General features: G+C 36.2%; 1 protein-coding gene across 1 annotated transcript in view; it reads right to left on the reverse strand.

The window, feature by feature from the left end:
* Nucleotides 1–13,058: 13,058 nt before the first annotated feature.
* LOC145673542 (uncharacterized) overlaps nt 13,059–26,082 on the reverse strand; it is a 54,810-nt gene continuing 41,786 nt past the window's right edge. The window contains exon 3 of the mRNA XM_081743347.1: nt 13,059–13,303. Coding sequence (XP_081599473.1) covers nt 13,282–13,303 — 22 coding nt within the window. The 3' untranslated portion in view covers nt 13,059–13,281. The remainder of the gene's footprint in view (nt 13,304–26,082) is intronic.

Genomic DNA, 26,082 nt, shown 5'->3' on the forward strand with positions numbered 1-26,082 from the left:
AGTGCGAGCTCAGTTGGGAGAAGTGGTCGCGAGCGCTAGTGATCACGAGTGCAGTTGAGACAGGTGAGCGCGAGCCCGAGTGAGTGCGAGCTCAGTTGAGACAAGTGAGTGCGAGCCTGGGTGAGTGCAAGCCCAGTGGACAGAAGTGAGCGCGAGCCCGAGTGAGTGAGAGCCCAGATAAGATTAGTGAGTGCGAGCGCGAGCCCAGTTGCGAGAAGTGATCGCGAGTGCAGTTGAGACAGGTGAGCGCGAGCCCGAGTGAGTGCGAGCCCAGTCGAGAGAGATGAGCGTGAGCCCGAGTGAGTGCGAGCCCAGATAAGATTACTGAGTGCGAGCGCGAGTGGCGCTAGCCCAGTTGGGAGAAATGATCGTGAGGCCGAGTGAGTGCGAGTCCAGTCCAGAGAGATGAGCGCGAGCCCGAGCGAGCCCAGTGGAAAATGGCCATCTATGAATGGTAGCTTTAACCTTGAGAATTTTCCGGAATTACTAAAGCCCCTCACTGATGAAAGGAGCCGATATAGGTATTGTTTTTACCAAAAGATACAGGATACAGAAATATGCAAACCGTTTCCTGTATTCCTGTTCGTGCCTTTTCTTGTTCACATCTTCCTTCACCACCCCTTTATCAGGGTAGTGTTCTGGCCATTGACCTCCAAGAACAAATGTGGGAATCTATGCTTCCTTGTCTCCAGTCACAAATACAGACATCTGTCTCTCATATGGGAATACAAAAAATAAGAAAACGGTATTTTGCGTGGCCAAGATATGCAGGTAAATTTATCATTATCATCATAGGGTAAACATTGGTTTAATGCAGCCAACTCCCAAGACAGACAGGTGACCAACATACAGAGTAGTATGTAACGAATGTCTTATGGGAAAATGCAGGTTCAAGACTAACCAGGTCAAGATGAGTACCTGGCCACAAACGCCATTTTCTTTAGTATAACGAGCATTTTTCAACGGTACCACTCACGTATCCGTATTATACACCTGAACTGGAAAATTCGGGAAAAACCCGGAATATTTTTTGAAAATCCCACCAAAAACTTTGCCATAGGGATCTGATTTTTTTTGTAAGTAATACGTTCTTATGTATATATATAAAACGTGAGCAAAATATTTATCTTGTATCTGAAGACAAAGGTTGGAAAAATTGTTGAAAGTCTGAATTTAATCCCTATATACATATAAATAGACATACGTATATATATATATATATATATATATATATATATATATATATATATATATATATATATATATATATATATATACAATGGCGGATCCAGGATATGATAAAGGGAGGGGCTAAACCATAGTTTACCGCTTTATCCAGTGTAAAGCAGGATTGAAGCCCATTTTATCCAGTGTATACCTGAGCGTGAAGGGGGGCCTATAGCCCCCTGGATCCACCACTACATATATATATATATATTGTAAAAATTTACTGCGTCATTACTATTAAGACTAGAGTCTTGGTTCAGACGTCATTTTCTTAAGTATAACAAGCCCTTTCCAACTGTACCAATCACATGTTCGTATCGTATAATTAAACGGGAAACGTCGGGAAAAACTGGAAATTTTTCTGAAAAAAAAAAAAAACACCTCATTTTAACACTTACGTCCTTCAGACCCGGCTCCAGTTTCGCGAACGGATCTCCAAAGAAAAATTGACAAATACCCAATGGTACACACAATCCGTATGCAAAGTTTCAATCTGGTATCTTGAAAACTAAAGGCGTGAAAATTTTTTGAAATATGCCTTAAGAAAAAATAAAAAGGCACGTCTCTTCGGTCCCATTTGGCGCCGCCAAGTTGATCAACCGGTTCCAAAACGCATTTTGGGTATTCTGTGGTCCATCCACCATTTGACCAATAAAAAAACGGCTTAAATACTTGTTATAGAACCTAAATAAGCGACCAAAGACGATACTACGCCATGGTAACAAAAGTTACCAAAAATCCTAAAAGGGTTAACCAAACGAGTTGAAACTGAATATTTTAAAAAATATTTTTAAATTGCATCGTATTTTTGTCCTTTTGTAACGACGTTCATACATTCTAAGTGGGCGTAAATTCTGGTTTTATGAGGATTCATATTGTATACTTTTGATTAAGATTCATATAAGATCACTTCCGCTTTATAAGTCTTCAATCAAAAAGGGATTGGAACTGAATGTATAAAATCATTTTTTAAAATTCTTTGAATATTTGACTTTGTGTGATGATCCCTACATTCTAAGTGTGTTTCAATTAGAGTGGACTTTATAATGATCAATATTGGATAATTTGTATTATGACTCATGGAAGATCACTTCCGGTTTATAAGTCTTAAATGATAAACGAGTTGAAACTGAATGTATAAAATTATTTTCACAAACCCTCACATTTTTGTCCTTATATAGTGACGTCCTTACATTGTAAGTAAGTGTCGATATTCATGAAAATTAATACCGGTTAATTTGTACTACGATTCAAATAAGGTTACTTCCGGTTTATAGGTGTTAAATGGCAAACAAGTTGAAGCTGAATGTATAAGATTATTTTTAACAATGCCTCGTATTTTTTGTAATAACGTACAAACATTCTAAGTGGGTGTCAATTATAACAGTCTCTATAAAAACTTACATTGTATACTTTGGATTAGGATTTTTGCGTCTACATTGTTATGACAGGTGGACCTAAAAGTATAAAATTACTTCTTAAAACACGACGTAACTTCAGTCTTTTGTAGTACCATCCCTAGATTTTAAGTGGGTAATGTACCATTACAATCACATGTAATGATATTTTTGAGGGAGGGTGCCCGAAATTTCTTGCACCGACTGTACTTGACGTTCAGCAAAAAATTTCTGGCTGTTCACATAACTCATAATTTTGTTTGTTATCCTATTCCAAATTAATGTGAAAGACTGTAAAAGTTCATTAGGAATCATATTTTTCGGGATTAATATCTTTATTCATATATTAAATTAGTTATAAATCTTGTATATGGATGTTTTAATGGCTGATTACAAGATCTTACGGTGTCAGTGCTATTCGGAAATGTAGGCCCACCATTGGACGGAAATTTTGGAATCAGTAACCAATCTAAAATTTTAGCAGAATTTTCTGGACCTCTCCCCACCCCCTCCCAGATACCCATGTCATCTAAAATCTAGTTTAATCCAGATTTTACTATTTTTTATTTGCTTCAAAGCCCCACCGCCAAAAAAGCTCTGTTTTGATTGGTGCAATTACTGACGCGATATATCAAAGCGCCAACATCTTGTCTTATTTTGTTGAAACCGGCTGAGCAAGCTCTATAATTTCTGATAGTGACGATTTAAGCAGATTCTACCCAAAAACTGCAGATTTTCAGGTAAATACGTAATACAAGGGAAAAAGAACATGGCTGGAAGCTGTCAATAGTTGAGAACAGAGAATTTATCAGTTATAAAACCCATAGAAGTTAGTTGATATACGAACATCAATTTCTGTGACGCCATATTTGACAACAGGAATCGTGATGGATAGAATTCAGGATAGTGTGTGCATTTAATCTCTTTTCCCAAACCGAGTTTGCAGTTCAGTGAATCAAATAGTTAAATTTCCTCTTGCTCCTCCTGAATCAGTGTAGGTTCGTTCAGACCTGCCCGTTCAGTAATCTGTCTGTGTAGTTAGTACGTGATTTTTTAAATATATATGTACGGCGGTATTTTTAGGTCTGTTTGTAGTGTTAGTAACCATCAGCATGTACGTTTAAATTAAGCAGAAGGGCTCCTATTTACTCCCGAATTGGGTTACGGTTTTCAGCGGGCAGTGGCGTAGCACCTGCTCCCGCAAACCCTCGCAGTGCGGGGGGGCCCGAGGTATAGGGGGCCCCGAAGTCTTGCGATGAATAAAGATTTAAAGAAGTAGAACTTCAACCTTACTTCTATCGGCTTTACAACTAGGGCCCCTTCTGGGGGCCCGCAAAAGTGTTTTACGCCACTGCCAGCGGGGATGGGTTGAATATAGTTTTCAGAGTCCCTTTCCCTTCAGGGAAGGGTCATTTTCAATAAATAGTTTGGTCACTCAATAAATAGTTCGAATCAATAATGTAAATTTGGCGAATACAAGGGCAAATTGGCCCTGTTCCTTCCTTTCCTTTAGTCTTGCGTGGAGCCGATTTAATATGGTAAAACTTGGGTTCAGGTTATTTAGTAGTGTTTATTAGTGTACGTTATAACATGTATTAATGCATTCTGTAGTTATAGTTTATGGCATGTGTGTGTCTGTAATGTAGTACTATTAGTAGTAAGTGTAATTGTGAGTGATGGAATAGTGCGTGAATTAACTAAGAGTGGACAGTGTACCGTTTACCATTTAATTTTCGTATGTGGTTAGCACTTAAAACCCATTATAATCCATATCAGCCGATAAGAGTAATATAATACCGAAATTTAGTGTGCAAGGTCATATTCCGTGGTTTAAGGGTTGTTGATATCGTCGCTATTCCCCTAGTGTCAAAATTCAGTACTATCCGTTATTCTTATGTCGATAACTCAAGCGCTTAGTGATTTAGTTTTCATAGAATTGACCTTTATTTTTCGATTAAAACCGAGTGAATATAATTCCCAGACCACCTAAACGTGTAGTTACGTAGAATAATCCCGAATAAAGATTTCCTGAAGAGTACGACATTCTATTCGATCTAGAAATTGAAATATTCGAGTAAAAAGACATTACATAATTTCTTAACAGAAGTCAGCTGATATGATGCTAGTTGTCGTTCTGAAATTACACTATTAAAATGTTCTCTTTTTATCTTTTCCATTTTTCTTCGTGGCTGCAGAATTTCATTGTTGCTGCAGAATTTTCGTAAGATTAAATATTATCGCGGATAATTCTATTTTTCAGTGAACATACGTATGATTTTTTTCTCTCCTAATAGAGCTACCAGGTATTACATAGTATTGTGTGTGTGGTGAAAGAGTCTTGAGTTCGAGTGAGGTTATCGTGCGGTGATCGGAATGGGAAATGTTTGTAGTGACTATAGATTTTAAAGTATTAGAAATGTGTTTGTAGGCTGGGCGTAGATAGAGGAGTGTTTGTAAAATATAGCGTCGTAGTAAATGGAAAAAGATGATGATATGAATATTATATGAATATTTATATGAATATGAATTATATGAATATTGTAGTAGATGAATATAGATGATAGGACACCCATATAGTGTTGTAAAAAACGGTTGTTTTTTTCTGTGAAGTTTTTTTCAATAAAAAACATCGTTTTTTTCATGTTTTTTTCAAATGTCTGTTTTTTTTTCTGGCAACCATTATTTATTGATTTATGTTGCAGATTATTGAAATGATCAACAGAACTTGAGTCGAAGCCCTCGTAACTTACAAATCGTTTGTTTCTTTGTACCTATACGAGCAAAATTATGTGATTATTCCTTTTGGACCCAGGTCATTTTTGGCGTTTTCCTACATTTTTAGTTAGTGACTTATTGCTCAAAAATCATTCATTCGATGATATGGTTAAGGCCTTGTTTTTTAGAAAATGGATGTGGCTATGTTTTTGTGTAAGTTGCATTGCAGTGTTGCCAACGGATGGGAAATTGTTAAGGGAAATGTAAGGATGAAAATTTAGAAAAAAAATCCCTAAGCGAATTTCAAAATTTTTTGTATCTAGCACCGCTGCTGCTATATGGGTTCAAGTCACCTAAAAATTTCTTTGGTATGTTGACAAGATACAATGAAATCCTGAACTTGCTGGCTTCCATTCAAAGAGGGAAAGAAAAAAATTCTGTCATCATACACACGAAATTTTGACACTTTTTACGCCTCAGAAGCAAAAATCAGCAGATATGTCGGAGCCACAGCTTCTCTAATTATCCCAATGAAACTTTTTATTGTGCGTTCTGTAGGGCGAAGAGGAAGCTTTCAGATAGTGGTACGTTTGTTTCAGTGTAGCTAGCAAGAGGGTAATAATACAGGGGAAAAGAGAAATTTTCCGAATTTTTCACCTAAAATCGGAATTAATTGTTTTGGCTGGAAACACTGCCACCAGACAGACGAAACCTATCTGAAAATAAGCCTTAGTACTCCAAGAATATATCCTACAAGTATCATGGCAATATCTAAGAAAGTAAGCATAATTTTTTTAAAAAAATCTCATTCTACCTCAGAAATTTACCATTTTCTTACCATTTCCAGAACATAGTTTATTATAAACCTCAACTGTACTTCTTCTAATTATTCTAGTGAAACTTTCTATAGTGCGTTGTGTAGGGCAAAGACGATACTTTCAGATACTGGTATGTTTGTTCTGATATAGCCAACAAGAGGGAAATAATTGAGACAAAACACATAATTTTCCCAAAATTCCCCCCTAAAATTTGGAATTAAAAATTTTCTGTAGCTGGCAACATGCTACCAGACAGACGCAAACTATCTTAAATTAAACATTGGCACACCACTAATATATCCTACAAGTATTACGGCGATATTTAAGGAACAAAGCTTCTAATTACCAAAAATATATTACGGTAAACAGAAAAGTAGGGAAAAACTATAGAAATCAAGGGTTAGAACCTAAATACGAATTTTTCGTGCGCCCTCTAATTACCCTATTGTAACGATCTGTACTTGCGTTTGATAAGTAAGGACAAATGTTCGATTGGCGTAAGTTGACTTGCACTCGGACGTATAGGTACGAATTTATAAACAAAAATTTCGAATATTTTGCCCAAATTAAGGGAAATTTTAATTTCCCTAACTGGCAACACTGCGCGCAGGCCAGTTCAATTGATGTCAACAGTTAGGTATGCATTCGAGGTATCTACCGGGCAAGTCTTAAGGAGGTCTTTCTACAACGAAGGAAGCTACAGGAAAAAAAGAAGTAAAGGAAATTCGAAATTAGAAAATTCTCGAATTTTTACTGGGGTGAAATTTGAGAAGGAAATTCGACACCAGAAGAAAAAGAAATTAATATGATAAACTATGGTCCAACCATATTTGGCAAGAATAATATCCCGCTATCTTAATTAGTGTCCACACAGGAGCGGATTAAAAAAGTGACACACCCGTGTGTGCCACTTTGGCCAACTGGGCCACCAAGTGTACATTTGATTACATTTTTTGACTACTAATCCGTGTTGTTGTTGATGTAGTTATAGTCTCGACTAATAATAATATCGTTGTTGTAAACAATAACTTTATAAGGAAAATTTTCTCTCCTTTTTACATCTTAGTTCCAACACTGTTGGTGAGAAATGCAGGGTGTTTCAAAATGAATATCAGGGTTTTAAGTCTTCGTAGTACTTATTACATTTTACGTACAATTATAAGCAATGCATCAAGTAAAAGAGCACCTCAAACAGTCTTTGCTACAAGTGTTCGATGCGAGATTCATTCGTCATACGACGCACATCTAGTCGATAGGCGAGAAAGGCCCATAAACTTTCCGCCATATGGCACAAAACACATTCAATTTAGGGGAATCTCGTTTCAACTGTACGATCTCCTGAGGATTTGCTGACCGCCAGGTACAAACATTATGAGTGTTTACATTAGCTCTTAGGTGAAATGTCGATTTATCACTGAAGACGACACGATCCAGAAAATCTTCATTGTTATGCAGCAATATTTCACTTTCAAAATTGGCACGTAAACCGTAATCTGTAGGCTTTAGACCTGTAACAACTGCAAACGATAAGGACATAGTTGTAAGCGTATCCTTAATATTTTTCACCCAGACGGTTGCACTGTAACTACAGATTCAGTCTTTATTAAAACACAAAAAGCTTTCTGCTCTCTAGTCTCCATCTTTGCTACTTGCTCTTTCTAACGGCAGACAGAAGAAACAATGCATGTGCATGCGTGCGTACAAAACTGTTTAAGCTGCTCTTCCATTTGATATAATATTTATAATTGTAAGTTAATTGTAATAGATACTACAAAATTTCAAAACCCTAACATTCATTTTGAAACACCCTGCATTACTTCAAATTGTGTCATCCTATAGTCATGTCTTGTATATACATATCATCAGAGCCGGCCTAGGCAATTTGTTGCCCCGTGTAATGGCATTATTTGCCGCTTCCCCCTTTCTCCAGAAAGAACAAATCTTAAAAGTTATGATTTTAAGTATAGTACTCCAGCATAAATAACGCAGGGGAGGGTAAGTGCAGTTGCACTCAGAAAGGCTTAAATACTTACTAAAAACGCAATCCCGTTGTGTCTGTTTTTTTAAAATATTAATCTATTATGTTAGTGAAAGATAAAGCAAACACACCTGCAGAGGAAAGATGGTAATCCTTTTTATAGAATTCAATATCGAGCTTCAATCTCAATGTATCAGTTTGTAGTTCCAGTGCAAGTAGCTCTTTCATCTTTATTTCTTGATTTTTCTTCTACATCTGTTAACATTAAAAAAAACTTGTTTCTATCTTCAATGATAAGGAACCTGTTTTTGATAAAAAAAAACGTGACTAGTTGTCATATCAAAACTGTGATAACTTACTAAATGAAACAGATATTCGCTACTATTCGAGAATTGAATTCTTGCATTTGACAACAATCAAGCAATTTATGCTTGGATTTATTCGACCATTTGCTTTAGCATTGTCCATGTGATCTTAAACTAATGCAACCTAAACACAATTTATGAATGTAGTATTCAAATAGAAGGGCAGCTTAGTAAATGTAACTATCATCATCGTGAAGTCTGTTTCCAACAAGAAATATCTAATTTAAATAATATACTTATGACAGATTTTGCCATACTCTCCAAACTTGCCGCTCCACGCAAATGCACATGTTGCATATATGGTAGAGCCGGCTCTGCATATCATATATATCTAGTCGACAAATTATTTATATATGAGAATTAGAAAAATACTATTAGGCACATTAGTATTAGTTTTTACCTTTAGACAAGTTATTTGAATTTTATACTGTTCGTGACATTATTTTCGTATTTATTAAAGGCCTGCTTTCACGAAGAAACAAAATTTCATTTCTACTTTTATTTCTTAGTTGATATTGATGAAAACTGCTGAAACCCGAATTGTTAGTAGGTATGGTATTCATGTAAATTGTAAAATATTTGCAGCATATCAGTATCTAGCGTTTAATTTATGTTGCATTTTACGGTGATTACACCTACATAAAAATATTTCATACTTAAATAGACGTAAGATGCATAACAAATGACTATTTGAAAAAAAAACGAAATTTAGAAAAAAACGGGAAGCAATGTATTTTTTCTAAAAAAACTTACATTTCTGAAAAAATACGGTTTTTTTCTATTTACAACACTACACCCATATAGTTATATATATATATATATATATATATATATATAGTAGCCTGTGCATACTTCGTGACGTGTTGGTATATATATATATATTGAATAGATACGTGTAGCTACAAACATCTCAGGTTCTGACCCCTTCACCGGAATATCACGCGGACAGGAGGGCGATATATAGTCGGACTATGGTAATACTTTGTAGCTTAATGTGTTATAGCAATGATCAACTATAGTAATATCATCTGATAGCATGGGTAGCATCATATCGCTGACTAGATATATTGAATAATCAATTATGCAAAAGACAATAGTAGCTGTAGAACTTGGGGCTGTCGGGAATTATGTTTCGGTCGGTTTTAAACAGAATATTCTGCGACTTAAGATTTTTTTCCTCCTCACGTTACCTACTCGGGCTGGTGTTCATGGAGGCGACAGGTCAGACAGGGCTATATGACTAAAGCAACTGGTTACAGTAGACTTCCGTATTCCCGTACCCAGGTGTCGAACCCCTCGCCCCTAGAATATTGCCATTTCTCTTCTTAGTTTTAAAACTAAATAGTTATAGAAATTAATCGACGCCTTCAGGATTTGGCATTCCTGCGTAGGGCAGCTATCGGTGAGATTTGGCAATTGACATCACCGATCCAAAATTCAGTTTATTTAATTTTTTTAATTTCTGGCAAATCCATAATTAGGATTTCTCCTACTTCGCTGACCTTAGTCTAGTTTCTCGAACTTTCCTCGAACTTCTGAATTTCGGTGAGGTCGGGTAGTTTTTTGGGGGGAATTGTAAATTAAGACTACACCAACCTTCCGGTATGGCCGGGGTCTCCAAGAACTGAACCGGATACGGCGAGGAGGGGAATTTCCTTAAAGCTTTCAGCTTTTTAAAAATTCCCTTGTGGGCACGGGCTCGTTGTGGGCTTGGAGATAGCTTTTGAGTCTGCGTATTTGAGTAGACCACCCTTTTCGGCATCTTAAGACTATTTGGCTATGGATTTGATGAGAGTGAAATTCGACCTCTATCCTGTAGATTTAGTTATTCTCATCTACATTTTCAGCGCGCCATTCTTTCCCTTTTCCTTTCTCTTCTCTATCTCTCCTTCTTCTTCTTCAATTTTTTGTTTGAATCTCAACCTGCCCCCCCAAAATTGTGAACTTGTTAATTAATAATTATTCAGCTTATAACTCTGATCTGAATTTACCAGCTGAAACATTGCGAGATACGACTCATGAGTGAAATATATAGTGACTGGGTTTTTCCATCATTTTTGACCTATTGCCGAAGTGAATAATGACTTCGTACTTGACAACATTTCATTTGCATTCCTTCACCGTCGTCCTTCTGGGATTTTTTAAGCCATTGGTCACTTTCCTTCTCTTTTGGTTTCTTAAACTTTATAATAGTTCTGGGCTCAAAAATTTAATATTGTGTTTGGTTTATCTATTTATACATACATAATTAGAAATGTTCTGTGTTACGTGCCTGCCTCACAATTCTTTTCTCCTTTTCTTTCCTTGATCTGCTCTCCAATTGAATATGTGAGAATTTAAAATTAATACACGCGCGATATAAAGGAAAATAATATTTTATTATGATATGTCAGAAGTTTTGTTTCTTTGTGTAATGTTGTGCCCTTCTTCTTGGACAAATTATTGTTGGGGTTATGTAATTAAATGTGTGCGCGTGTATTAAATATATAGATATAGACGTCGAAATGTAAATATGTATGAAATATAGAATATTAAAGTGAAATGTAAAATGTTAAATTTATAATATGGATATATGTAAGAGCACCGCATCTGCCCCAAACGTATATTGGTTGCCATGGGTTTCTAAGTAATGTTTTCCGACGAATGGAATGATGTAGCCTATTTCTTTTTTTAAGAATACTGCCGCGAACTTAAATGATTTCCTTTGTTCTGAATTAATGTAATTAGTGATCAGTAATGTGGACAGTTTCAATGGCATGTATTTCAAAATAACAGCAGGTCTAAAACGTAACTCAAACCATCAGCAAGTATTATCCTTTAGTGATCAACCAAAAATTCTTTTTGGAAAGTGTACCTAGAATCCCCCCTGTTTTCCAGTGTGTATCCTATGACTGAACCAGTGTTTGCCACGATATAAATCACCATAATCATCACAATTATTAAAGCTCTTCTCAAATATCAATACTATGCGTAAAAGTTATACGTAATTCACGAATAAAGTGTTATGATGTGTCCCAGTGATGAATGAGTAACGAGTAACTTGGAGTTATTAAATAATGAATTCAGAAATGGACTGAACCAAGAGGAGAATCCTCCTCTGACCAAATGTTGTCGTTTAAATCCCTAGATGGGTGGAATTTTTCAGTATGCAAATACAGCTACAAACTGGTAGTTCGTGTATACTATAAATCAATATATATGTGTATAAATATAAACTAAACTAAATCGAGCGAAATGTGTTGGACACTACCTTTAGTGCATTAACATTAATCTTGAATGCTCGAGTTTGATATACACTACAGGAAGTATAAGGATTCTTTTTTTTAATGTCTTGACATGAGATAGAGAATCATAAAGATTTTTCATTATATATAAAAGTTTGTTTTGCTTTTCTCTTTGTTCAATTTTTTTAAATATAAAAATGAATGTCTTCTTCGTTTATGTTGTGAAGTATAAATTTGATTTAACATGCCTAAAACGTGGTATATGTAATTATATTAACATTTTTTTCTTTCCTTCGTCAATGTGATTAAATATATGAAGATAAATTCCAAGAAATGCCATTCGATTGTTTAGACTTAAGGTATAACTTTATGTATTCCCTTGACACATAACTACGAAATTGTTCTTTCAATAATAACTTCTTTTTTTATTCTTTATTCGTTTTCTCCATTAATATAATAAATATTCTGTAAAATCATATCTAAATGGTTTTATTTAACGATATATACACTGTCCTGTGTGAGTGAGCGTGTGAATGTATGATAGATTTTAGTTTAAGTTATACTGTCTTGTCGTATTAACGTTTATAATATATGTGTCATGATTTAATATATGTGTTAAGGTAAATAACCGAGGTCATGAAGGACCGCTACTAACAAATTTAAATCGGCTCTAGGAGTGAAATCAAAATAGCAGGATGAGCCTGAAAACGACGTTTTTCTTTCAGAGAAATTGAAACTCCTATTGATGCAATATATAAATATATTAAGTTGATAACTGATTTTTTTCTTCGGCTAATTCATATGTGGTCGATCTCAGATTATGGAGTTCAGATACTGGATAGTTATCAATTATCGTTTAAAATTAAATTACAAAGAATTAAATTCCATTTTCTCCACACCTAGATTGGGTTTGGGCAACCGATCGGAGCGGTCGCTTGGATCCAGGTCGGGGTTGTATGTATGAACATGTGTCTCTTCCAAATCACTTCAAAATTGATTCTCCACTAATAGTATTTGGAATGATTTACCGGTTAATAACCATTCGAGTTCATTACTATATCTCCTAAATCATCCAGTAATCCATTCTCCTTTAAAATCCTCAATCTTTCCTTTTCTCTTTTTTTCTTTTCTTTTCTTCTTCCTATCTCCTTCTCCTTTTCCTTCTCACCCTTTCTTTTTGTTATTTCTAACAAAACTGAAAACGGGGTCGTGTCTGGGAGTAGTCGCTATCAGCACGGTCAATAAATTGTTTCGATAAGTTTCTTCGGAAGTCCGATGTGGGATAATTAACTCTAAAACGAATATATACAGAAAGACTAAGAATAATAATATAATTTATTCAAAATTTACTTTATTATAAAATATTTGTAATTTCAATTAGTAGTAGATATTTCATTATCACTCTTTTGCTAAATTAAGCGACTCCTCCTTCAACCACGATGGTTCTTCTTTTTTTTTCCGTTTTACAAGTGGGTATGAATAATCCTGGGTTCGATGTAGATATTTACTGTATAACTTGGACTTCGATTTCTACAAGGTCACTTCCGACTTTTGGTCTTAATTGGTATGGGAGCTGAACCTAAAAGTACAAAATTATTTTTAAAACACCTCGTATTTTCAGTCTTTTGTAGTACCGTCATTAGTTTGTAAGTATGTGCCAACTATATTGAAATCTTTAGAGATTATTACTGTATAATTTAGATTTTGATTTCTATAAGGTCACTTCCTGTTTTTGGGTTTTAAATGATATGGGTGCTGCGCCTAAAAGTATAAATGCCCCCTTGCCCCCCTGTTGCGGCGCCCCTGATCTCAGGTCCGAACCTCATCTATGTTGATTGTTTTTAAAGATCGGTCGGGTGGTTTAAGCGTGATGAAGTCACAGAGACAGTAACTTTTATTTTTACTTTTTTTTTTTACATATATCTCCCCTCTCCCCTTCGCCTTCGTTGCACTGTAAAAGTGAAATGAAGAAAACATCCCAAGCCCGAACCTTATCTATGTTCAAAATTTGATCGAGATCGGTCGGTGGTTCAAGAGTTATTAAGTTTTATTCATTTTTATATATTTCCCCTTATTCCCTCCCTCTCCCCTAAGATCTACTCTCAAAATGAAATGATTAAAAAAAACTTCCCAGGTTTGAACTTCATATATGTTCAAAATTTGATTGAGATCGATCGGGTGGTTCAAAAGTAATTAATTCACGAACATAGTCACTTTTATTTTTATATTTATTGATTTTTCTATAGATATCTCTCCTCCACCCCTTCCCCTACGTTGGTCCGTCAAATTGAAATGATAAAAGTAATCCCAGTCCCGAACCTCATCTACATTGAAAATTTGATCAAGATCGGTCGAGTAGTTCAAGAGTTCTTAAGTTTTATTTATTTTTTCTGACAGTCAAAGTAAATAGCTAAAAATACTCACAGGGCAGAACCGCATCTACGTTGAAAATTTGATCGAGATCGTTTGGGCAGATCAAGAGATTGAGATTCACAAACATAGTCACTTTCAATTTTATAATATAGATTTATATATTTTTAAAACTTAAATTCTCAAACCGGTTCTTTTGTTGAAGCTCATTTATTTCAAAAATAAAATACTCTGTTATACTGAAAACAAAGTTCTCAAGATTATCCTCGTAAGAAGTATGATATATAGTTGTAGAAGATGCAACTTTGTTATATACATGTATTGTGATCTATTGTGAAATGTCTTTCAGATTTTAACGCAAAGTAATATTAGTGTTGTAATAGAAAAAACAAAACAAATACATAACAATTCAAACAAGCTAAAAAAGGTAACCAAGAAAGTTCTGTAGCTTTTTGTGGAGGTCTGTGTTTTATTAGCCCTCACACCAGGAGTTGAATGAGAATGGAGAAAAGGCGAAGGTCAGTTGTTGGTGTGGGTATATCCGACATACTACCTGCTTGTGACACTTCAGTTACACCCTGAACTTCCATAAGGCCAGAGTGAACATGGGACCTCCACGGAGCGTCATAAGGGTGTGTATGCTGTACGAATTCAAACTGGAGTCACACGCCTCTGCAGCGGGGCGAAAGATATGTCAGGCCTTTGAGAAGGGTATTGTGACTACACGGACAGTGCAGCGGTGGTTTAACAAGTTTAAGGACGGTGACGAAACACTCGAAGATGCACCTACTTGCCGGAAGAACAACACATGTACAAAATGAAAATCTTCAGGCAGCAATTGAGGCGATCAGTGGCCAGACATGTGAGGAACTGAGACTACAATTCAGTGTGAGTGGAGAAACCATTCGGCAACACCTCCATCAACTTGGGAAGCACTACAAGTTAGGTCGAGGGGTCCCAACTCGGTTCATGATTTGACACTGGGTCAGAAGGCAACGCGAGGAGACACCTGTGTTTCTTTGCTGTCTCGTCTGAGGAAGGAGCCATTTCTGGACAGGGTGTTGACATGTGATGACAAGTGTGTCCTGTACGAAGCTCCACGGCGCCGTCTTCATTGCTTAGCATCCCGTGAACCGGTTCCAAAACAGCCGAAAGGAGCACTGCACCAGAAGAAGGTCCTCCTATGTGTTTGGTGGGCTGCATGCAGCATCGTGCATCGGAAACTGCTAACAGCTGGTCAGAGCTTCAATGCAACTATGTACTGTCAGCAGTTGATCCGCGTTCAAGAAAAACTCAAAACTCAGCCAGCAATTCTGAATCGCAAAGGGATCCTTCTGTTACAGAACAACGCTAAGCCCCACGTGGCTAGACTGACCCGGGACACCATTCTATGCCTTGGATGAAAAACACTATTGCATCCGCCATAGTCTCTGGACATTGCACCATCTAATTATCACCTGTTCCATTCTTTGGACAATTACTTTAGAGGACGCCAGTTCTTATCCCTAGTAGAGGTGCAAAATGCACTTGATACCTTGCTCGCTTCTCGGCTCACCAAGATCACCGCGATGAAATCCATATCCTTCCAGAACGTTGGCAGAAGGTCGTCGATGCTAATGGAGACTATTTTTGATTTAGGTACGTCTTAGGTGACATATCCTTGTTCGAATGTGCTGGGTTAAAAAGCGACAGAACTTCCTTGGTTACCTTTATATTTAGAAACATTTTTCTATAAATATATACGAACCCTTAACTTGATAACTTGTAGCTTCCTCTTGTTCTGTTGGCTCAAGAAATTCTTCTTCATTGACTTACTTTATGATTCCTCCTCTGTGTGTAAATTGACTTTTCAGTTGTATGTGTGACTTCACTTTATGTGCTGGCCTTCCACCTGTATGTAGATGATTATGTATATTGGCTTTCCTCATGTGTATATTGGCTTTTCGCGTGTCTATATTGCCTTTTCCTCGCATGTGTATATTGGCTAGTCTATGTGCAGAGTTGGCGTGGGTCAATGAAAATTTGACCCACCACCCACCATGACCCACTCTGACCCACGACCCGCCATGATCCACTCTGACCCACCGTGACCCACTACCCACCATGAACCACTCTCATCCACTGTGACCCAGTCTGAGTCAGCAAAATCCATCGTCATCAACTCTGAACACGATCCACGGCCTCTTCTGTACTGACTAAAGAGTTTACACTTGTAATAAAACAAGACTGTGAAATTGTCACTAATCGGAGTTTGAATTTCTAGTCAATCGCTCAAGCACCACTCTGTTACAATAACGGTGGATCTGACCTTTATAATATCAAATGGTAAAGTGTTTGTCAGTGAAGAAATTAAAGCACTTCGAGGTGGAGGGGGTGGGATTAGTGTGTGCCTAAAATATACTTGTCATACTAAGAGAGTATTCTTGCAAGTGTTAATTTCTCAACGCATCCCAAAAGAAACTTCTATTCACAGGAAAATACCCCTGTAGGCCTACAATATGGAAAAGGTTATGGTTTCTCAGTTCACAGTATTTTTCTCACAAAAGACTTGAAAAATCAGTTTTTCATAGTGTATAAAGGTGCTCGGGTACCCTATGTGAGAGCATCTCCATAAAGTATGCTCATAATTGTAATTTGTGTAATCAACAAAACACCATGTTAAATTTAAGTTACAAATATGCAAAATTGCAATTATTATGAATATTTATTCAAAGTAGTTTACCTAAAGCAAAGAAGAGACTTATTAAAAATTAGGTGCAAAGTTGAATAACACAAATAAGCCATTAGTAATACAAGTATACATTTTCCATAACTCATAATTTGCCACCTTAAAACAAATCTGAAATCAGGTTTATTTCCTGTTGACCTCCAGAACTTTTTCGTGGTAAGTCATCCGCAGCGGAATGATGTCCATCCTTCAGCCAAGAAATAACTAGCTCGTATACTTTAAGCTTGTCTAACGGTGGGCCATTAGCATTGATGAACAACAAGTTAGACAATGTTTGAGCACTTAGTCTATTTCTAATATCAGTCATCTGTAAAATCATAAGGGGAAATCCCCGTTCGCACTCTGTCGTGGAAATTGATAATACTTCTACCCGATTCCGCAACTCCTCATCGACAATCTGCTTGTTAGAATTAAGTCTGATAACGATTTTTCTCGGCCAGTTTCGAAATACTCAGCAAGAAGTATCATCTTTCTATCACCATACAACATCTTTTCCATATCGACCATGTCAATTGGCAATCGACTCATGGAGAACAGAAACTTCATCTACCACACCTTCGATAGGGAATCTTGTGCATAAATTCTCAATTAAAGCCAGATAAACTGATGATTTCTTATTTGTTTATAAATTTATTTTTTGTAATTACACATGAAGGTTTGATGTTACTACTCCTCCCCCCTAGAAAGCAAAAGGGAACGAGGTTCCGGGGAAGTGTTCGGAGGTGAATGGGAATTTCCCTCTTTCTTCTCCTTCAATTACCACACTGCTGTTTGCCATAGGCCAAATTACGATGAATTTCAATTAAATTATCATAATATAATTATTTCCTTGATGAATTATCGCTAATTTTCAGTGGAAAAAAGGATGAAATTTGAAAGTCCCAAATCAAGGTAAGTAGACCAACGTAAAGGAAAAGATAGTAAAATTTTCCATATAATTATGCGTACAATCCAAACTTCAAATTTGCGTGTAATTAAGCTTAGAATACAAATTTTATGTCTATTTTTCTCACAACTTTATGGATTGATTGCAATGTGCTGTAAGCGCTCCATATAATAAACATAAGCTTCAGCAATTATTATAGTAGAAAGCAATGGCTATATGAAGCAAAGCACTGTATTTTTTGATTCTGATTTTTTTTCTTAACTAATATCGAACGCTTTCGATCATTTTTACAAACCAACTCACTACCAATTTTCCATATAGAAAGTGTCCCCTTCGATAAAGGAGAATTTAAAAAATGCTAGGACACATTCTGTTTATTTTTAATAAAGAGTTAATACACTGAATTTCAGCTCCGTAAGTTTAACGGCTTGCGAGATACTCTTTTTTTTTCGCAAAAATTCGGATCCTCACTACCTCCTTAGGAAATTATGTATTAAAGCAATATAACATCCCAGTTTGGATTAAGGCCTATCTATATAACAAAAGTAATTTCATTTGACTTTGCAACTTGACCGTGATGATGAAGCACACATAGTTACATTCAATTTTTTTATATAATAATTTATATATTACAGTGATTCAAAAAGGTATTTTTACAGTAGTTAGCTCCTCTGAAATCTCACAGGTCTCGAAAGTCAAGTAGTAATATAAGCCCTATTGCTATTATTACAATTACAAACATCAATATCCAAAAGTGCCTGAAGTTCTTTTTTCACTTGGTTAGATATACTCACTTCAGGTAAGTAGACAGAAACAAATGGAAAAGAAAGGGAATAAAACGAAGACAAATTTACCAGTCTTCAGAAGATACTGTCTACAATGCAGTGAGCAGAGTGGGTCGGTAGATCAGACTGAGTCGGTGGGTCGCAGTGGGTCATGATGGGTTGTGGGTCGCAGTGGGTCACGGTGAGTGGTGGGTCGCAGTGGGCCATGGTGGGTGGTGGATCGCAGTGAGTCAAGGTAGGTGGTGGGTCACATGCTGTTGACCCACTCAGAAAACTTGACTCACTTGACCCACTCAGAAAACTTGACTCACTTGACCCACTCCATCTCTATGTGTGGACCTTCCACCTGTGTGTAAATAATTTCTTCTAGTAATATGCTTAAGTTTAAGGTAGATAGTTACACACGTTTCACATCTATTTATATGTAACAATAAATATAAAGAACAAGTACTTTTATTTATAGTATCTATTAATAACGGTATTCTATATAATTCCCTTCTCGTTTTGTAACATGCACTCACAAAAATAGTTTTTTGTCTTTCTTTTATGCAAAGTCCTCAACAATTTTTTCATAAGATGTTGATTGAGCAATCTTGTTTTCTATAACTAATGTTGCCGAATCTGAGAGCCTTTCCCATGGATGAACGTAAGTATGTTTTATTGAGTTTAGTTTACTGAAACTTCTTTCACAAGTTGCCACATTGCATGGAAGGATAAGAAAAAAATCTAAGAGCCACCCACTGAGACGTTTGGACAGACACTTTGAAGGCCAATTTCGGTACCCATGTCAAGTATGTTCCTTGGGGTGAACTTCTTGAGGTCCGGCAAGAATACAACAGCCTGGTCATTAAGATTCTCAATTTCTGTACATAATTCTACTGTGTGTTTCAGATGTAAAGCATCACGGACAGTGGCCAATGGAGCACGATATTTCGCGGGGTGTTGCCGGATTTCGAACTCCCCTTTCCCTTCTCGCTCTTCCTCCAGTTGAGATTATGACACATACATTGGCAACATTATTCACAATGTAAATGTACTATTCCAGCAAACTCAAGAATTTTGACTGTGCATCCTAGAAGTATATATAGCAATTAAATTACTTACATGTTAACTTTTCCAGTGGAAATGATAAACACTTGTCTTCAACACTACTTTCACTATCATCTATGTCCGTTAATATTTCGTCTTTGTCTGAATCTGAGTCTTGTAAATTTATTTTTATGAGTTCCAAAAACTGTAAACAAAAAATAATTCTTCGAGCTTGACTTCGTAGCACTTGAAAGAAAAAGAAAAAAAAAGAAGACAGAAAATAAAACTTCTGCTGTACTCGGTTTGCTTAAAGACATTGTCAACTACCACGAAAGAAAACAACGAGACACTGATGAATTCTCTTAAGCTAGTTCCTACACAACTAGCCTCTTTGTTTCCTTCTCCGTTTTCATAACAAGTAGCACGCTTGGGCTTGGTGTAGGTGCCACGAAAGTAATCCATTTGATTCCTAAGCAACTCGATATGCTCGAGTTTGTTTTGGGTTACGATAATTTATGACACCATTCAGACGCCTGATGCTTTTGGTTCCCTTATAGAGGAGAAAAGAGGGTGTTAAAAGTCGCACATAATAAGGCAGTGGAACGTGAAAGAAAAAAGAAACATAAAACATACTGCGCTCCTTCTGTCGAATAAGAAAGGGTCTATCTTGAAGTAAATTACAAAACAAATTACAAACTTCCCATGCTTTATTCTTACGATGTTAGGCGTATATACAGTATATGAATCAGATTGCAAAGGTATGTAGCCACGGGGGAAAGGGGGGCTCTGTCTTTCCGAACTATTTCCAGCTCCAAAATGAGGTTCGTCTGGTATATGTTTAATAAACTTATTTAACAGTTAATGCAAATGAAGGACTTTATAATAAAATATGAAAATTAAAAAAAAATCAATCATCATCAATACGGTTTCTATACCTAATTGAAACAACTAAAATTAATCATATGCTTTATATTTTCATTTCCCTAACTGGGTGCACTGTGAACTCACTACTATATTATTGCATAATAATATCGGAGTTAATATTTTTTCGAGTTTTCTTCCCTTTAGTATTTTAACCTACAGAAACACAAAGTCAGATAAACAGACTGTTATAAACAGCATTTGTTTTCTTATGAATAGCTTATTAATTCACCTTTTACACTCCGGTTTTTAACTGCAGTACTGTCAAGACCCGTCTTTTAATAAGGAAGCATTGTGAAAATATAATATGCGCATAGTATGTATGTATGTATGGTGAGTTAAAATGCTTTCATGTTATGAAAGAGGTAATTTATTCTGCTTTTAATATGTGAAAAGCTTGCCTCCCCCTGGAAGTAATGTTCTCCTAAAAGAACCTGCTGGCTACACCCCTGATTATCCTGTAATAAAAGTTGTGAGTTCTATTTGCAAATCGAAACAAAATCCACTGGAAATTAGACGCGGGACTCAACGCTCGTTATACTAATTGTTTTATATGGAAACCTTTCAAAGCGTCTATCATGACAACCAGTTGACATAGAAAGATGTAGTTTTCACGCATTTGTTCGTAATTCTTTTCTCTACTTGGTAAAGTGGGCAGTTAATGTGCTAGTACAATATTTCTAAGTAGCGCCTGTGATATTGTGAAGATTCGCAGTAGCGCGAGAAGACTGTAACGGTGGAGGGTATTAGTGGTTAAAATATGAAACAAAATTTTAATAACCTCCCGTTATCCGGAATCTCGGTAGCAGGAGCGCACGCTCCAAAAACAAAGTGCATCAAGAAGTAATGAACTCAAATAAGAATACTAATATTAATACTACAACACTCTTGGGTCGTAATCGACAACTTACCATTCGAGCATTCAATATAAATCTCCACACTGATGTTATTCACGAAATTGTCAGACGTAGCGTGGACGTAGAGAGATGATGCAATCTAGACTCTGGAGTTTCAGAATACACTTGCGTAAACTTATCAAAAACCACATGTATTTATTTACTATATTTGTTTCTATAATACCACATTCTATCACAAAATAGTATTTATATACAAAATAGATAACGCTTACCACAAATGAACAATATTTTGACGTAAACAGTCGCTTCAATAATGATTTGATAACGTCACTGACTTTAATTATTAATACCGTTTAACATAAAACTGAGATTGACAAGTAATTAAAAGAAATAAGATATATCAAACAAGGAAACATACAAAATACTATATACAACAAAAATAATAATAATACATGCAATAAGGTTTCTCTACTATTTAGTCTTTTCAGAATAAAGGAAAGTCCATACGACAGTAGCAAATTATGTTATTTCATAAGTCCAGAAAGAATTGTTTTAGAGAAGCTTGATCTCTTATTTATTTTTATATTTATTATTTATTTATTATTTTTAATTATTTCCTTTTTACGGATGCACTAAACTATTATATTATACTTGCCGCTTGGTATAATTGTTTCTATCTTCAGTTCTGTCTTTGCTTGAACAGATTATTCACTAGTGAAATACTAATTTGAATGTAAAGTGACTAACTGATTGACACTTGATAGTCGCGACTGGCGAACTTTTATTTAAATTGAATTCAACTTATTACTGATATTTCAAACATTCTTCACAGATAAATATGTTAGCTAGCAGAGTTTTCATAAATAATGCAGTTATGTAACGACGTTATATCACTACTGTGGTTGTTAGATATTTTTATAGCTATAATTTGAAGTAATATTCCGCTATTATATAGGCCTATATCAAATATAGATTGATTTTCTTTCAAGCGCTTTTTGTGGATATATGTTTCAAACTTGAGCTTAAGACTAAAAGAATTCAATGCAAAGTAATGCGTTCATATTATGCGCTCATTATATGCACGACGTTCTATATTTACTGATCCTTTAGAGTGTCTACAAATTATTAACTTCTACTAATATTGACTGGCGCAAGAAACTTTATATTTACTTTTTGTAGCACTGATGCAGTGTCCAATAAAATAGATTAGGTTATGAGTGAGGTATTTGAAATGAATAATATTATATCGGCTTACATAAATAATGTATCAATATTGTAGATTTACCTTTTATATGCGCATATGTTTTTACGGTAATATCAAAAGAATTCTATAATGTTACGAATGCTAAGCATGCTTTAGTGTGTCGTATACCGTATACACATATCATTTGTTTTAATTCTTTTCGTTGACATTAGTACGTGACATGCGATGTTTACTTGCAGTGGCTGGCTTCTTCACGAATATGGCTTACTTGTTATTTTTCGAGCACATTCAGTTTTCTTACCTTTACCGGCAGGTTAAAACAAAACAAGTCCTTTAACAATTTTTGTTCTATTAATTCACTTACAAATAATTCTTCATAGTTGCATTCTTCTTTTATTATTCTCCTTCAACTTGCCCACTTGCTGTCGATTCACACTGCTGACTACTGCTCCCTGATCATGTGTTGACAGTGTTGCCAGTGAAGTTTAGACATTGGTGGAGTTCAGAAGGTTACTGAGCGGAGCGCTCAGTCACACCGCTCGAAGTGAGCGAAATGCAAAACTTGCGAAAACAACGCGTATCCAAATGCTGATGGGGCAGCGTGTCCTGTCACAAGACAGCGGGCAGAACTGCTTGTCGCGAACTGTCAACACTGCTCAATGCCAATTGGACGCCGTGTGAAGCCAACTCAAGGCCATGTCGTTTCTCATCTGAAACCTGCAATACAGCTTTCAAACTGTCTTGGTATTTCAAAGCGAGATCCGCGCACGATTTTTTTCAGGTTCTCCGAAGACATTTTACACAATGAGCTTCCTCTGAAGAAGCTGAAGTCCTTGCTTACTTCTTTGAGCCTGTTCATTCTACTAAAGAGTTCTTCCCGTAAGAGATCAAGAAATCTGAAGAAAGATTGTCTAAGGCGATCCTCTTCAGTAAAAACTCTTGCTTAATCCTCTCCTGATATTCTCTTCTTCTTCAAGATACATTTTTCTTTGAACTGATCTTCCACATCTATCAAATTAACAGGAACCTTCGCTTCCGACAGCCATCTGTTAAATCCATAATTCAAAACCTGGAGATTGTGTTCAAAAGATCAGATAACAAATCAAGAGACCTTTGCAAAGTCAAATCTTTATTCTCAGTGTTTCTTCCAGACATGTTTCTAGGGGGACACGGCGCCCCGGAGGAGACCAAAATAATACGTCTATAATATAATAATAAATAGAATAGTACGTGTGAAAATAATATGTGACCCTCCGAATACTAAGTGTGTCCCAAAGGAACATTTTTTTTTTCTGAAAGAAACGCTGCTTATTTTATTTCTTTGTTAACTCCATTTATTTCATGCAAAACTGAGTCCTAAAATACTAAATTAATTACAAATTTCAGATCTTTGATTGATTTCATTAAGTTTTTGGCAACTGATTTGATTTCTGAATTAGAGGAAGTGGTTATAATTTCATCAGATGCTGCAAGAATATTTTTCAGCTCAGATTTCCTCCCACTTTCTTCATTCCACCAACCATCTCATCATCGTCCATACGGCCTTCGAAACTTGCCAGCATTAATCTTGCCTCGAAATGGCGCGCCCTATATGCTCGCAACCAGCTGCGCCCAGGGGCAAGTGTCCCGAATTGCCCCCCTATAAATCCGGTCCTGGGAGTTCATGTGGTTCGGATTACATGTTAATCAGTAGGTCCATGTCTCATATATCTTCGCTGATGAACGGAACGTTAAACTCAAAATCAACTCTTTGGTCAATGGAGACGAGCGCGAGGATCATGGATTTTGATAGGTCATAATCGGTCAGAGTGATTTATGGTGGGTGAGTCATAGTTGGTAGTGTGTCACGATGGGTGAGGGGTCAAGTTTTCATTGATCCACGATATTTCTGGAAAAACTAGTTTTAGGGGAGTAGGACTCCTGCGAATTTGCAACCCAGATTGTAACTCTTTGTTTAAGAATGTGCGGGAAGTAGGTGTGCATGTGTGTTTATATTTTCGTACATAATTCAGTAATAATCGTGCGTGTTGTCATCAGAATGCCCGAATGGACAGAAAGTGAGGATTTACTGGATTCTCTTTCCCGAAATCCATTTTCTCAATGTATATTTGAAAATAAGTACTTATTAAAGAGCGTAGATCAACACCGAATTTAAACAATGGGGAGAAAGATGGTATCTTAGCTGCAGATTTCAGCACCCCCTACACTCACCCTGAAAGCTTTTCTTTTTACCTTTTATTTTTCTTTTTTTTCTTTTTTTTACAAATAAGAGAAGAAACTTTTGTTGTTATGATACGCTGAATTTTTATCAAGCTACTTGGACAGATCATTACGACAACCTAAAATAATCATTATGTGTAAGAGTTGTTTCCAAGAACCTTATTTTGGACTTTTTATTAAACTTCATAAAACTACCTTTGGTTGTACTATACAAATCCACTTGGAGAACAGTTATGGAACTTTACAATTATTAAAAACGTTTTATAGTATCGATAAGAAATTAAATTTCAATTCATTAGAAACTAAATGAGCATTTAAAGTGTTCGAAATGGGTGAGAGCATCAATTTCTTGTATTAATAGTAAACTTCTGTATTTTTATTCTGTATGTGGTCACATAAATAGCATTTTGACTTCGATTCTTTTACGGTAAAAAATATTTTGTGAAATGTAACAGTTCGGAAGGAGCGTTTTTTTTTTTTTTTTTGTAAATTTCTTAATATTGATAGAGGGAGGTGAAGAGTATGTTTAATGTGTCTATTTAAAAACCAAAATAGAGTTTGGCTACTACATGTGTTTGAAATTATGATAATTAATTAATTCCTTAATGAATGGAAATTTTGAATTTGTTACTTACCATTAATTCACATATTAAAAATACACAAACTCACATACTCATACGGATATATATGAGTTTTACATATATATATACAGGGGGTTGACAAAAAATCTAAAAACTCTTCAGACAAGACACGTAAGTTTGGCCCTCCACTGTACAACACGTGATGCGGTTGCCGATCGTTTTCTTGTTTTCAATGTGCTATGTGGACCTTCCTATTCCGTTAGCAGTAAGCCGTTTACCTGTGAGTGTCGTGGTGTGAAAGGGGTGCGGTAAAATGGGCGACCTGACAGACTTCCAAAGAGGCATGGACGTTGGTGCCCGTCTGGTTGGAGCTTCAGTGGCAACAGTGGCAAACATTGTGGGGGTATGGAAAGGCACTGTGTCCAATGTTACGAGGGCGCACACAATTCATGGGCAAACGACGTCTGCAAAGCACAACAGTGGTCGAAAGACAATCCTGTCAGATAGGGACCAGAGGGCATGAAAACGAATTGTAGCAGCTAAAAAGAAGACCACTGCAATGAAAATTACGTCTGAACTCAATTCCGGCCTACAGAACCCGATCTCATCGAAAACAGTGCAACGGGAACTTCATAAAATGAAAATTCATGGCAGGGCCGCTATCGCCAACCCCTGGTCATAGCAGTAAATGCGAAGAGGCGTATCCAGTTGTGCAAGGACCGCAAGGCGTGGACTCATGAGCAGTGGAAACACGTAATGTGGTCCGATAAATCGACC

The sequence above is a fragment of the Thermobia domestica genome, chromosome 16, assembly GCF_964235325.1.
Source record: "Thermobia domestica chromosome 16, izTheDome1.hap1.1, whole genome shotgun sequence".
Taxonomy (NCBI): Eukaryota; Metazoa; Arthropoda; class Insecta; order Zygentoma; family Lepismatidae; genus Thermobia; species Thermobia domestica.